Source organism: Melozone crissalis, unplaced genomic scaffold, assembly GCF_028551555.1.
Source record: "Melozone crissalis strain CALT ecotype California unplaced genomic scaffold, PUWL_Pcris_2 ptg000042l_1, whole genome shotgun sequence".
Classification (NCBI taxonomy): domain Eukaryota; kingdom Metazoa; phylum Chordata; class Aves; order Passeriformes; family Passerellidae; genus Melozone; species Melozone crissalis.
This window is the reverse complement of record NW_026535820.1, coordinates 13,952,655-13,967,026: the sequence shown is the minus strand read 5'-3', so window position 1 is coordinate 13,967,026 and position 14,372 is coordinate 13,952,655. Positions and strand designations below refer to the sequence as shown.

The following is a 14,372-nucleotide window of genomic DNA, read 5'->3' as shown; positions in this document are numbered from 1 at the left end:
TCAAATCCAACCTATGACCGAACACCACCAAATCAGCTATAGCACAGAACCAAGTGCCACATCTTTCCTTAAACATCTCCAGGAAAGCTGATGCCATCACCTCCCTGGGAAGCCCATTCCAATGTTTAATCACCCTGAAGAAATTCCTCCTAATGTCCAACCTAAACATCCTCTGGCACAGCTTGAGGCTAATTCCTCTTGTCCCGTCACTCGTTAATCGGGAGAAGAGGCTGATCCCCACCTGGCTACACCCTCCTTTCAGACGGAGAGCGATAAGGAGCCGCCTTTTCTCCAAGATCAACAACCCAGCTCCTTCAGCCGCTCCCCACTGGTGCTCCATACCCCTCACCAGCTCTGCTGCCCCTCTCTGGACTCGCTCCAGCACCCCAGTGTCCTTCCTAGATTAAGGCCCTAGACCTGAACACAGATTCGAGGTGCGGCCTGACGGGTGCCGAGGACAGGGGACTGGACAATTCCAGCCACAAACACCCCGGAGCCTGGCGCTGCCGCCGCGCAGCCTGCCGAGCGCCGCTGTTGCGCGGAAGGGCGGCGGGGCGGGCACAGCGCGGGGGCGGAGCGGAGCGGGGAAGCCTCACGGACAGGGCGGAGCGGGGCCCGTGTCGTAGCGGCCCCGCCGGGCCGGGAGGCGATCGCCATGGAAACGCCGGCCCCGCCCCTGCCCCCCCGGGTGCCGCCGGGAGCGCGGCCGGAGCTGCCGGGTCCCTCCTCCCCGGGCAGCGCCAGGTAGAGCGCGGGGCGGGGGCCGCCGGGGCCGGGCGGGCGGAGCCGCGAGGGGCGGCGGGCGGAGCGCAGGCCGGGCTGGTTCCGCTGCCCCGCCGCAGCTCGGCCCGGATCTCACCCGGCGCCGGTGCCCCCAGCCATCCGCTCTCGGACCCCCGGCAGCGCCTCCCGGGAGCGAAGCGGGGCCGGGCTCTCCTCGGCCCGCCAGGGCGGGGCTTGTTCGTCGTCCCCGATCCTGGCGGAGAGGCCCGTACGTGTTGCCATGGCCGAGGGGGCCGCGGCGGCCCCGGCGTGCTTCAACGAGGATGATTTTTACTGCCCGGTGTGCCAGGAGGTGTTCAAAACGCCCGTGAGGACCGCCAACTGCCAGCACGTGTGGGTATCCCGACCCCCCGCCCCTTCCCCAGCCTTTTCCTCGATTCCTCCGGCTCTCCGCCTTGTGCGCCTCGGCTCCCCCCGCTCCCGGCGCACGGACCCTCGGCCTGGAGACGCTGGCGGTGGGGATGCGAGCCCGGTGCTGCTGCAGCCTCCCCTCGCCTCTTTCTTTTGTAGCCGACGAGGACCGGTGGTTTAGGAGGAGCCCCCCCACCTCCCCGGGTGTCTGCTCGGCGGTGGGGGAGTTTGGCTGTGCTGTCTGAGCTGACTCGCGGTTTTTAACTTCATGGTTTTCCCCGTTCCTTTTCGAACAAGGACGGTAGTGTGAGTTGTTCTCTCTTTTCAGTTCATCTATTCAGCATTTTTTTTTCCAGAGGGACGTTTGATTACAACGTGCTACTTTGTAGAAAAGCAAAATAGCTTTGGCAGCTGGTGCGTAAGGAAGGAGGGCTGCAAAAGCTGGTGACCTGAGGTCTCTGGAAACGCGTGCTGAATGAAGCTTTGCGGTGGTTTTTGGCTCCGTTTAAGGACAATAAACAGGAGTTACGCTGATAAGATTGTCTAAAATCACGTGCTTGCTGCACCATTTAATATCTCATTAGTGATCAATCTGGTATGCAGCTCGGTAATGCCAGTCAATAAATAAGAAGAGTTTTATCTAGAGTGCATTGCCAAGCTCCCCTGATTTCCATATACTTCATCGTAAGCACCATTGTTTCCTTTAAATGTCAAACTTGTATTTGGTAAACTATTACTCTGATACTTCTCTTTTTTTTTTTCCTGACAATCGTCCAGCTCTCTTCAAGGACAAAGTATTCAACTCTGTATATTTTGCTAACCTGTGTTTGTGGTAACTTTTCAATTTAGGTTTTGCAGGAAGTGCTTCTTGACAGCTATAAGAGAAAGTGGAACACATTGTCCTCTCTGCCGGGGGAGCGTGACTAAAAAAGAAAGAACGTATCCCAAAAGGGCTCTAGATGTTGAAAACAGTATGAAGAAAGCTTCTGGGGGCTGTAGATGCTGTGAGAAGCAGGTAGAGTAAAACTTTAAAAAAAGTTGAATAAATTGTTTGTGGTTTTGTCCAGACACGCCTTTACTATGTGTCGTTCTCATCTTGGAGCTGAAGAGCCTATAGCAATATGAGCTTAGCTTTGTATGGCTTGTGCATTTACTGGGCATGCAGTGCCTGCTAGCTGTAGCTAACAGGTGTAAACTGAAAGAGCATCTTGAATTGTCAATAAAGGCATTTTAAGTGGAGTGCCAGTTTCCCCCTGAAAAGATGGAAAAAATGGATATAGCTATAAAGCTGGCAAAAGGAAAGTTAAGGAGCTGAACATGAAAATTGCAGATATATGGAAAACCTCAGAAGCTCTCAGAATAGAAATGCAACTGCTTTGAGCTGCTATAAAATTTAATTTAAAACTGAAATATGTGAGCTGATTAGTTGCAGTGCCCACATGATCAATCATATGTCATTTCCTCCTTCCCCATCAGTCCTTTTACATTCCTTTCATTTCCTTTCTAAAGGGATCATTATTTTTGGAACGCTGGGTGAAATCTTGACCCTCACTGAAACCAAGAGTTATGTCTCTTTTGATATAAACACATGTGGGATTGCTGCCATGCTTTTTGTTTATAACAAAATGCATCAAATCCAGGTAGTCTTTATGTTGGTTTCATTTCACTTGGGACTTCTGCCAATGTGAAGATCAGCACTAATGGAACCCTTAGCTGCTTGCATTGTTCCACATGATTCATTGGGATGAAAAGTGGGGAGAAAGAAACTGATAGCAAGTTGGTAAACTGGACAGAAGAACCAAACAGAATAACTGTTATGGAATTTAGGCACAGGCACGTGAGATACGATCTTGTCCAGCCTCTAGACCTGTGAGCACCTTCTGACAGTGCTGTTGGACCTGAAATTCAGGGGCATGTCCAACATAGCAGTCTTCTGGCAAATGTAAGCAACTCATTCTCTTAATTTGAATTAAAGGTCAATAGGCAGCCTTAAGTTGGTGATCATTCACCTGTTTGTTTCCCTCCCCTGCCAATGAGTAAATGAACACACCTAATGCAAAAAGAAAATGTTCCTTGCATGAGGTAACAGGAGGCCAGAGAAGACTGAAGGAGCAGTGGTGCTTATCCCATCCTCACCGCCACTCTCTGTTCTAGCTCATCACCTACTGATCTTTGGTCTGGGTGGTGTAGTTCCGGTGACTTTGTTTCAGTTTAATGGTGTTTTCTTGTATCTTTTATCCCTGAGAGAGCTCTCAGATGTCCAGCAGTTTGAGTGGCAGTGTTCTCCAGTCTCACAGAGTGACACTGGCTGTGATGAGAGAGGAATTGGAGATGTCCTATTGGTGAAGAAAGTGTTCATGCTCAGAAGGGAGACACAAATTCTGGTTTCTGCTGCACAGGAGGTCTAAATAATTCCTGCAAGGATTGCTTTCTGTTGGCAGAATTATCTCTTCCTTCTATCTATTCCTGGATTGTTTATATGATTTCAGTAATTTGGCATTTTATTTTCAGGTTAGATTTTCATGGATGAGACAGCATTATAAAACGTGTAAGAAGTATCAGGATGAATATGGTGTTTCTTCAATTATGCCAAACTTACAGATTTCCCAAGATGCAACAGGGAACAGGTAATCAGAGTGTTCTATGTGTAACAGTGCATCTTCTTTCCCCACCCCCTTCCCCCATGGAAAGTATTTTTTTCCAGGGCATTTCTTCTTTTTTGCATTAATTATTATCCAAATCTTGTGCTTCAGAATAGGAGTTTTTCCAGGTCTTTTTCTCTACTCTTAGCAGACAGAAGAAAACTTTTCTGCATGATGGCTTTGAAATGTCTTCTAGAGACTCTCCTGAAAAGTATTTAATATTTGTAGTTTGCTTTCCTTGCCTTGACAGCATTTGAGCAGTTTACTTTGTAACATATTTAATAATATTTACCTCTGGAGAACTTCCTGTCTATTTTTATTCTCCTTCCCCTTTCCTAAGTTTGTTTAAGTGGGTATCCTGTTTCAAAACATTACTGTGCAAGCTTTTGCCTTCTGATTGACTTTATTTTGAACAGATTTCTTAGGAAATATATAAGGAATTCCAGTATGTTCCACACCATAAAATCAAATGACACTTGCCATTTGTTTTCAGGCAGTAAAGCTAACCTTTTTTTTCATATATTCTCACTGATGTAGGAGTGGGAATTTTGGGTTATTTTTGAAAAGCTTTTTATATGTCCATTCCACACATTCCACAGAGCTTTATTATATATATCCTTTTTTTTTTGCCATTGATTTTCTATTTTTAGCAGTCTGAAGTTCTCTGTGCTTGGTTTTCAACCCATCAGTCTATTGAAAGTTGAAGCTGTTACTGGAATTAGCTGCAGCAATGTTTCACTGAAGTGTCTGCATATTCTGATATCACTGTTTATGCAGTTTGCTACAGTAGAATACCTGTGATTGTAATATCACAGAAGTATAAAAAAATTACCATTACTATATTTGTGACTGTAAATATTCATGTTCTTAGCATGTCTGTACAGTTTCTTCTGGCTTAGCTACAGGTGCATATACAGTCAAATTTACTTTCTAAAATGTTGTGCTTTACCCTTCCTTTAGGAAAAAGGTTTATTTTGTGCTCAGCGTAGGAAAACGTACCTTGTTGTAGTTGAAAGTTGCAAATTATTTGTGTGAATACATGACAGTTAAAGGCCTTTTACACCTTCCTAAGTCAAAAAACTTAGAAATTGCTACCTGTCTTACATTCATATACTTCATAATGATTTCATAATACTTGGCTGTCACCTGCATTGCCCATCTTGTTGACTAAATGTTTGTGGTATTATATATAATTTTCCTGTGAAGTTGTGTAGTATACAACCAAGCATCACCATGGTAGTTACATTATCCAGAGAGGTCCAAGTTGATTGGAAATAAGCAAATGTAATGCCCATCTACAAGAAGGATCAGAAGGATAATCCAGGGAACTACAGACCTGTCAGACTGACCTTGGTGTATCAGGGAACATCATGGAGCAGATCATCCTGAGTGCCATCATTTGGTATGTGCAGGACTACCCAGGAATCAGGCCCAGCCAACATGGGTTTACAACAGTCAGGTGCTGGTTGATCAACCTTGTCTCCTTCTATGACTAAGTGACCCCTGCATAGTAGATGAGGGAGTGACTGTGGATGCACATTTGACACCATCCCACTGTATTCTTCTGGGGAATCTGGCAGCCTATGGCTTGGACAGGTGTACTCTGGGTGAAAAAAACTGTCTGCATGGCCAGGCCCAGAGGGAGGTGGTGATTGAGGTTACATCCAGTTGGCCCCTGGTCACCAGTGGTATTCCCCAGGGTTCAGTTTGGGGTCACTCCTGTTTAATACCTTTTTTGATTATTTGGATGAGGGGATTGAGTGCTCCCTCAGTGAGTTTGCAGATGACAGCAAGTTGGGTGGGAATGTTGATCTGCTGAAGGGCAGGAAGGCTCTGCATGGGGATCTGGACAGATGGGATCAATGGGCTGAGCCAATGGTGTGAGGTTCAACAAGGCCAGGTGCCAGGTCCTGTACCTGGGTCACAACAACCCCAGGCAGTGCCACAGGCTGGGACAAGTGGCATCCTGGCCTCCATCAGAAATCGTGTGGCCAGCAGGATCAGGGCAGTGATTGTCCCCCTGTACTCAGCACCAGTCAGGCCACACCTCGAATCCTGTGTTCAGTTCTGGGCCCCTGAATCCAGGAAGAACATAGAGGTGCTGGAGTGAGTTCAGAGAAGGGCAGTGGAGCTGCTGGAAGGTCTGGAGCACAAGTCCTATGGTTAGTGGCTGAGGGAGCTGGGGTTATTTATCCTGGAGAAAAGGAGGCTCAGGGAAGACCTCATTGCTGCAGCTACCTGAAAGGTGGTTGTAGTGAGGTGAGGGTCAGCTTCTTCTGCCATGTCTTGAGGTGAAAGAATGAGGTGAAATAGCCTCACCATCTAAGTTGCACGTGGAGAGGTTCAGATTAGATGGTAGAAATTCTTTTTTTTACTGAAAGTGTGGTCAGGCATTGGGATAAATTGCCCAGGGTGGTGATTAAGTCACTGTCTCTGGAGATGTTCAAGAGGTGTCTGGATGTGGCACTTAGGGATATGATTTAGGAGTGATTATGGTGGTCCTGGGTTGATAGTTGTACAGATGATCTTGAAGGTTTCTTTCAGCTTTGGTGATTGTGTAAATACTGAGACATACCTTGATCCAAAGGAAAAGTTGTGAAGGTTAGGATATGTACCATTGTATGTTGCCTTGAAATTCATGGGACTTAATGTATATTCCCCCCCCCCCATCTCTGTTACTGTTAAACTTTTAAAATGTTGATAGTTGAGTAAAATGATCTCAATTTTTTTTTTCTTTCATTTAAAGTAGCAGGAGTGATCCTATACCTGATACTGGGGAGATGGCTAATAATCAAATACTTCAAGGAGAAACAAGGTAGGTTGTTTACTTATCTATAGTTGTTATTAAAATAGATTCTGATAGTCGCAGTGAAAACTTCTGCTAATGCAAAAACCAAAACACAAAAGCCCACACAAAAACACCAGGAGCTGTATTTATAGAATCCTGTAGTTTCTTGTACACTTGTATCTGTTAGAATTTGGGTATTTTAGTAGTTTCCTGAAGGATTTGAAAGGTGTTACAAGAAAGCAAAACCCAGGTGTAGCTGCAGTGGGAACAAAAGAAGCCCAAGTCTCAGAAGAGTGCATTTAGGCATGCTAATTTGCAGTTAGTAAATTCAAAATTGCAATGTGGTAGTAGCACTGGGACACCTTTAGATCTGCTAATATGTCAGTGGGGGTGTGGGGGGTTTTTTGTTGTTATCAAAGCAAGGGAAAACAATCATAGCTTCATTCGTATGCTTTCTTAACACTACTTTTGAAACTCTCTTTTCTGTTTAATGCTTTTGTATTTCTGTTTACAGTGGACACCCAACCTTCAAATGCCCCCTGTGTCAGGAGGCCAATTTTACCAGACAGCGCTTGCTGGATCACTGTAATAATAGACATCTTTATCAGATCGTTCCTGTGGTTAGTAGAGCTGCTCATGTGTGTTTCTTAAGCTACTTTCATTGTAATTATGTGGACAATTTTAACTGTGCAGTCGCTACTCTATATACTGTATACTGTTACTATATACTGTAACAGTCACTGTGGTTTGAGAAAGACAGACAATACACTTCACGCAGTGCATTTAAATAGAGGAGTGACTTTGATGTGAAAACGTTTCATGTCTAGCCTGCTGGTTCTAAGACATTTCTGAGTTAGTTGTCTCATTTATCTTGGTGTGAAACAGGCTCAGTTTTTGAGCCTGATGCTAAACTCTTCTTTATTTAGTAGTTCAGGTCTGTTTCTATAGAATCCCAGTTGTAACGTAACTACTGTTTCATGTGAAACCTACAGTTACTTTAAAAGTAATCCAAGGTAACCAAAGGGTCTGCAAGAGAAAAATCTCTTTGGTTTTCTATTATTTTCACCTGTATAGGGCTTGTTATTTTTTCTTTTGGTTTACTTGATCATCTCAATTGTATGAAAAATCTCCCAAACAATGAGTAGGTTGCAGTAGTCTCTTTTCTAAATTAACTCAGACAGATATGATAATCTTTCACTCCAAAGAGAAACACTTTAGAAATCTACCAAGTTGAAATGTAGTTTATGAATGTTACACAATTGAGGAAAAGCACACTTAGCAGCATGATTTGATGTTAATGTCTTACTGTATTTTGATAGTGGATGAGTAATAGACTAGTTATTCCAGTAGAACATGTCTTTAATGCACTCTGTATTGCCAATAACTTTTTTTTTCATTCTGTCTTTTCTCTTCCCCCTCCAAATTCAGATCTGTCCTATTTGTGTATCTCTTCCTTGGGCAGATACTAACCAGGTTACTAGAAATCTTGTTAGCCATCTAAATCTAAGACACCGGTTTGACTACGGAGAATTTGTGGTAAGCTTTTTCTTCTTTGATGTGTGGAGGAATAAACAATAACTTTTTTCCTAAAAATTAAAATGCCAAATAAAAATTTTGTACCTAACATGTTCTGGACATGCTGTGTTTCTGCTCTTTATGGAACTCATAAACAGACAGGTCTGCTTCTTATCAATATGAAGTGCTACTGGGAATAGGTGTTGTCAGTAGTCAAACTGCTCCAAGCTGATGAGTTAAGTCTTTGGTTTAGTGTTCTCAATCTGAGCTATTTATTTCTTTTATTCAGTTTATTAGAACAGTTTATTACTGCTGTTTCTGGGAGAAATAAAATAGATGCTACTCTTTTTATGGACATTATTGACCTTTTAATGCAGAAATTGTGAAGTTATATTCTCAGGACTTAATGTGCAGCTTGACTACTATTGCTGCTACAGCTGCTCTTCCTGTATGTTGTGAGAGAGACTGAAAAAGAGATGCGTCACTTAATCAATGTTTAGGTTGTCTCTTTTCAGGCTCTCTTTGAGTAAATGACCTTAAGTAGATGGAGAACTACATAAACAGATGTAGTCAGTAGCTGATTCGTAAATCAAGCCAACCATTTGGGTTCTGCTTGTGGGATCAGAGAGCTGGAGAGTTTGTGGCTTTTACTACAGAGTTTGACAGGCTTTGGGGTGTGCAACTGGTATAGTATTTGAGTCACAGGCAGCCCCACTGGGTCAGGATGGCAAAGATTGTGTATCTTGTCCTCTGAGCTGAGTGAGCTGTGATAAAGGCCTGAGGAGCTCGGGTTTGATAGCAGGGATTGGGCTCTTCACTGTGAGTGCATGTATGATGACCTAAAACTGGTGATAGGAATTCTGATTTGGGGAAACTGCCAGAATTGCACTTACAAGGTTCATCACTCTGGCATATTAAGAACCTGGAGGATATTCCTGCAAAAAGTAGCAGACTCTTTGTGTTCTGTGTTTGCTTTCCCATTTTAGGCACTGTGTTCTCAACAATCTATGATTAGTGTTGTCTGGGGATCCCATTTTGGTTTTATTAATGGAGGATGTTGTGGCTGGTTAGAAGCCCTGTTAAAAGAATTGTGTGACACAGTCAGCTTTCCTGAGCTGGCTGTTCTGTGATGCAATTGAGCCTGGGAGAGAAGATGGACCCTTCTGCTTAATGAGCTTGTCCCACTCTACTGATTCTTCTCCTGTCTCATATGTCTCTTGGTACTTGGTTCAATAAAAAGATTCTGTGCAATATAAACAATGATCTAGTAGCACAGAGTCTTTGTCTGGGTCCCATTTCCTATGTAATAACATAGCAGATGAATGATTAAACTAATGGCTATGCTATATCTTGAGTATTTGTCCATTTTGATGATGTTTTCATTTTGTTTAGAATCTTCAGCTTGATGAAGAAGCCCAATACCAAAATGCAGTTCAAGAATCCTGTCATGTGAACTTTTAAAGTAGAACCCCCTTCATCTTCGTACTGATTATCTGAAAGAAAAATTACTTTATTCTGTTGGTGATCCGAAGGGTATTTTAATAAAAATGTTTTTCAGTACCCACTTTTCGGGCTAAGCTTCTTTTCACACTCATAAGGACTTCTGATAAATGATTTTGCTGAAACTCAGGCTTGACATCTTGACTGAGTTCTGCCCCTATGGAAGTAGGGACATTTTTGGAACTTCTCACTCTTGTCTTGATTTTTCTCTAAGTTTTACTACTCTGTTAATTACATGTTCATATGATTAATGTAGGATGTTTTAATTCACCAAAACCTACTTTGAAAGTATCTTTAGAAAGACATGCAGTGATGCTCTGTTGCACTGTTGGGTTTCTTCAAGTTCAGCTGTCTTCTAAGGTATCTTATGAGATGATAATTTATTTTTTTTCTCTTCCTGCCAAGGACAGGCATTTGTCCTGCCAAGGACTAATTTTATTTTGATATTGTGATTGTTTTTTACTATTGCTAAGTGACTGAAAATAACAACAGCTTAAAATATTAAAAAATTGCTTTTCTACTGATCAACAATGCAGAGCAGGGCTTTTTTTCACCTTTCATTGAGAAAGAATGATGCCATTGCCTAGGAATAACTAAACCTATTTTTTCCTCTTTGGGAATAACTAAAATAGGATGCTTGCTTACTAATGTGATGAGGCATATTATCTGTACTCCTAAGGAAGGTTACATATTTTCTGAGCAATTCAAGATGACATGCAAAAGGTACACTATTTTGGCCTATACCTGTGAACAGGTCTTGCTGGAGTTTTTTAAGAACCACTAGTTTTGTATTTGGAATTGAAGTTTTGGTCTGTCCTGTCTTTCATGGAAGGCTGTGTAGCTAAATAACTAAACTGGCTTCACACCTACAAAAACCTTTTATTTCTGTAAAGCTGTTTAAAACTTGTACATCTCCTGCACCTAAAGGCCTCAAAAAACTGTTGAGAAGAAAAAAACTTACTCTAAAATAGTGACCAACATACTTTAAGAGTTCCTGTTCTAGATTTCCACCTTCCCAGCAAGAACATTGTTAAAATTGGAAAAATTACAAATAATGCAATTTTGAATTTAGATGGAAAATCCATTTGTAAAAACTTTAGGATCCTTTACGTTAGATTAAGAGGGAGAAGGGGAAAGAAGGCTGCACAGTATATGTTTTGGTGTTTTAAATAGTGTTCTGAACATACACCTGTTAGGACTAACTGCATTCTGTGTTTCCATCACTCATTGTCAAGCTATTGTTATTAATGAGCATTGCATATTTTGTGGTGGAAAACATCCCCAGTAATTTTTTTAGTCTAGCTGGTGCTTTATGTGTCGTAATATCAGTTGTGCAGCCCAAGTACAGTCTGCTTCTTGTGCCCTGCCTCCCTGTTCCTCTCCAAACAAAGGTTTTGATTATTCTTTAAATGCTGAGATATTTCATATTCCAAAACTGGTAAGGTTGAAATGCCTCATTTTACAATGTAATGTGTTTCAGAACTGAAAGTTCTAATTTATTGAGTGTTGGAACTAACCCACAATACATTTTAACTTGCCTTTTCTATCCTAATTTTGAGTGTAAAACGTTACTAAAGGCATTGCTGGCTAAAATTCAGAGAAAGTTGTTTATTTCAGAAATAGCTGTCTATTTCAAAAACCTTGTTTGAAGCTTCTATACTTTTTTTATAACTACATTTTGTGCATTTTGTTACTGTCTCACTACAGTATTTTGACAGCAGACCACACTTGGAACTTGTATTCCAATTTCCAGTTTGCCCCCATACACGTCTGTGTATTCTCACTTGTCTGTCATCTCTAGTGCTTGTGTGACCACATTGATTTGGAGTGGTTCACTGAGCCAACAGAAAAAAATGTAGATTTTTACATTTGCTCAGCAAAGCCAACTATTAAACAGTGCCCTTACACAGAAAAGAACATCAAGGTACCCGATGATGAAGTTTTACCTTTTTAAAATAAAACCACATACTATGGTGATTTATTACTGCATACATTTCCTAAGGAGTTTAACAGTTAGATGTAAGTCTAGTTAACTTTTTTAGATTCAACAAAATGTTTATATGATCTGGCAATAAATGCCTACAGCCAATACAGATTCTGAATGCCTCATGGATGCTGGAACTAGTTATTTCTGTTACTTGAATATATCTTGGGAATTACGAGTGAGATGACATCTGTTTTAAAACTCTGGGAAACAATGTTTTCTATAGCAATAAATAGTTGTCACTTGATGCATAGTTCTGAGCATTTTAGTCATGTTTAAATGTTGAGAGACTTGAGTACACATTTTAAAGCAACAAGTGTGTATTAATGCAATACAAAAAAACCTTTCAAAATGTTTATCCTCTTTATTTAAAATCTGTATTGGCAGGTGCTGCCTTGCTTAAGATTTTGTACTTTTAATATTAAGATATTGCATCCAATACGTTCACTAGGTAAGCGTTTAATGAAAATTAAATTATTTGAATATGTTGCTGCTGGTCATGATCTTTCTCACTGAAACTCAGACATGCTCAAAAAGCTGTGTATTTGTGATGGGTGATGCCCAAAACATTAAATCTTTACTAGAAGATTGCTTCTTAACAATGTTTTCATGTTCATGTTGCATTATGTATGGTTTCAATATGTTATGTTTGAATTGTACCTTCTGGGTTTTTTCCTATTAAAGTATTTTATTTTCTATTTGTCTTTTTGTTGCATAATAAAGATGATCAGTTCCCTTGGTGCTACTTCTTCCTTTTCAGATGCTTTCTAAAACTTAAGTATATGATCAGTGTATGTCTTCACACTTTGAGGTATTGGAACAGTGTGTATGCTGCTGGAATGATGAGATGTGACTGGTGATGCGTCTGTGAGCTGAGACAAGATACCTTATATCATACCTTGGGTATTTCCATCAAGCAGAAAAGATTGTAGGTTGGCCCAAATCTGCTTTGTGCATATTTTCTTGTTTCCATGTTTGTTTGTTGCTGTTCTATGTAATGTAAATAGAGAAATTACATTCTAAAAGGAGATGGAAATAGGTATGTAACACTTGGGGTCATGAAGAAACCTTGTTATTTTAAGGTTTTCTGAGAAGATTTAATGCTTTTCTGAAGAAAGGATTACCAGTAAATTTGGGCTGGTTACAAGTTTTAACCAGCAAAGTGGCAGCTAGATGATTTCTCCTTCTGCCCTTTGTTGTGCTGAAAAAAAACTGGTTATTTCTTGTGCTTTTGCATTCTAAGGACACGCAGATACAGTAATAAAATTGACTTAATGTGTTCTTTTAAATGACGGAAATGTAACAAAACTATGTAAATCTCCTTTTTATTAATTTATTCTTTCCCCATATAATCTAATTTTGTGATCTCTAAGTAAACCACTGTATCTCCTGAATCTCTTTATTAGCCCTTTGTTAGAGATTTCATTTGATTTGATTTTATTACTGCAATTCATATTTCACTACTTAGAGAGAATGCATGTGGTGTGTTTAATTTTCATTGGCAGTATCTTGGTTATTGGATACTTGAGCTCTGTAAAACTGCCCTTTGTTCTCCAGCCTTAAGCCAGGGCCTCGTTCCTGGGGAGAGAGGGGGATCTTTGTGCACGCAGTTCATCTTCTGACAGGTAGTTGGGACTAGAACGCTTTCTGTGTTTGGGAAGCATTTCTGGGCCCCTCTTTTTTAGATTTGACTTTTGAGTCTAGTGAGATTTGAATGAGTGTCTGTGACTCTGCTATAAAAGAGTGAATGGTGTATTCTTTTATATCCTTTGTTTTATGCAGAAACAGACACCAACTCATGAATACTGTTAGGGAATGGGACAGTGTTTACTACATGTGGTAAAGTGCACATTTGTGAAATGACTACGTAACCTGGCATCCTTTAAGGCTGCTTTATTACAAGATAGAAGAGCCACAAGAATGTCTGATGAAGGCATTTTCAGGTTTCTTTTAGAATTGGAGAAACAAGCAATTAAAGGGCACAAAAATGACATAGTCTGTTCTCCATACAGTGTACATTTGTTCTAGAAATCATGTTTCTTTTGTTTCCTGTTGTGGCTGTATTTGGAAAAAAATAAAAAAGGAGACAAAATTCAGGGTGTCTGCAATGAGGAGGCATTTCAATAATGTTAAAACTTCTACTTCCCAGGGAATTGCCAGACTTACTAGGGTCAAAGCATGGGGGTTTTTGTCTCATGAATAGAATAGGTCTGTACTGTTTCTTATATTTCTCAAACTCTAGGTCTGCTTTGGGAAGAACCAGTTTCACCTCTTCATTTTCCAACTCTAACCAGCTTTTTTTATCTGTAACATTTTTGTGGACATGATCAGGAAAGAGCTAAGAAAGTGAATTTTACATTTATTGCCTCACCACAACTCACACTGTTAGGAAATTGAGGGCAAGGGGGGAGGGAGGAGCCATCACTGCTGAATGCATTCTATGGAGTAGCATTTAATTATATTTCAAATCTGTGCCTTAAAGTACTCTGTATATATTTAGAGGCATTCCTCAGCACTGTGAAGCTGTAGGTTATTTCCCAGGGCTTAGAGACAGAATACTGTTTTTATGAAATTGCTTAATCTTACGAGGATGTGTAGTCACTGAGAAAAGTGCATCTCGCTATTAGTTTACATTCTTTTTCTACTGTTGTGTTTCTGTCACTCGTTTTTTCACTGAATGGCTTGGGTTAGAATGAACCTTAAAGATAATCTCATTCCAACCCCCTGCCATAAGCAGGACACCTTCCATTTGGACCAGGTTGCTCAAAGCCCCATCCAACCTGGCCTTGAACACTTCCAGGGCTGGGGC

The 14,372-nt window shown here is 41.2% G+C and overlaps 1 protein-coding gene across 3 annotated transcripts; it reads left to right on the top strand.

Moving 5' to 3' along the window:
* Positions 1-828: 828 nt before the first annotated feature.
* On the top strand, positions 829-12,297 carry RNF138 (ring finger protein 138). 3 transcript variants are annotated; one of them, XM_054285320.1, is made up of 7 exons: positions 829-1,116; positions 1,984-2,149; positions 3,646-3,761; positions 6,523-6,591; positions 7,079-7,184; positions 7,993-8,100; positions 9,472-12,297. In XM_054285320.1, the coding sequence occupies exons 1-7, from the start codon at positions 1,004-1,006 to the stop codon at positions 9,538-9,540; spliced, it is 747 nt and encodes a 248-aa protein (XP_054141295.1). In that variant the 5' UTR covers positions 829-1,003; the 3' UTR covers positions 9,541-12,297. The 3 variants fall into 3 exon arrangements, with proteins under 3 accessions (XP_054141295.1, XP_054141294.1, XP_054141293.1); XM_054285319.1 differs by lacking the exon at positions 9,472-12,297 and adding an exon at positions 9,066-9,452 and having other exon boundaries at positions 6,526-6,591; XM_054285318.1 differs by lacking the exon at positions 9,472-12,297 and adding an exon at positions 9,066-9,451.
* Positions 12,298-14,372: the final 2,075 nt, after the last annotated feature.

What these genes read in the sequence shown, in the direction of transcription:
- RNF138 (XM_054285318.1), top strand. Translation starts at nt 1,004, where the DNA reads ATGGCCGAGGGGGCCGCGGCGGCCCCGGCGTGCTTCAACGAGGATGAT. An exon ending in TTTATCAGATCGTTCCTGTG is followed by an intron (nt 7,185 to 7,992) that starts GTTAGTAGAGCT and finishes CTCCAAATTCAG; the next exon opens with ATCTGTCCTATTTGTGTATC. An exon ending in TTGACTACGGAGAATTTGTG is followed by an intron (nt 8,101 to 9,065) that starts GTAAGCTTTTTC and finishes TTCCCATTTTAG; the next exon opens with GCACTGTGTTCTCAACAATC.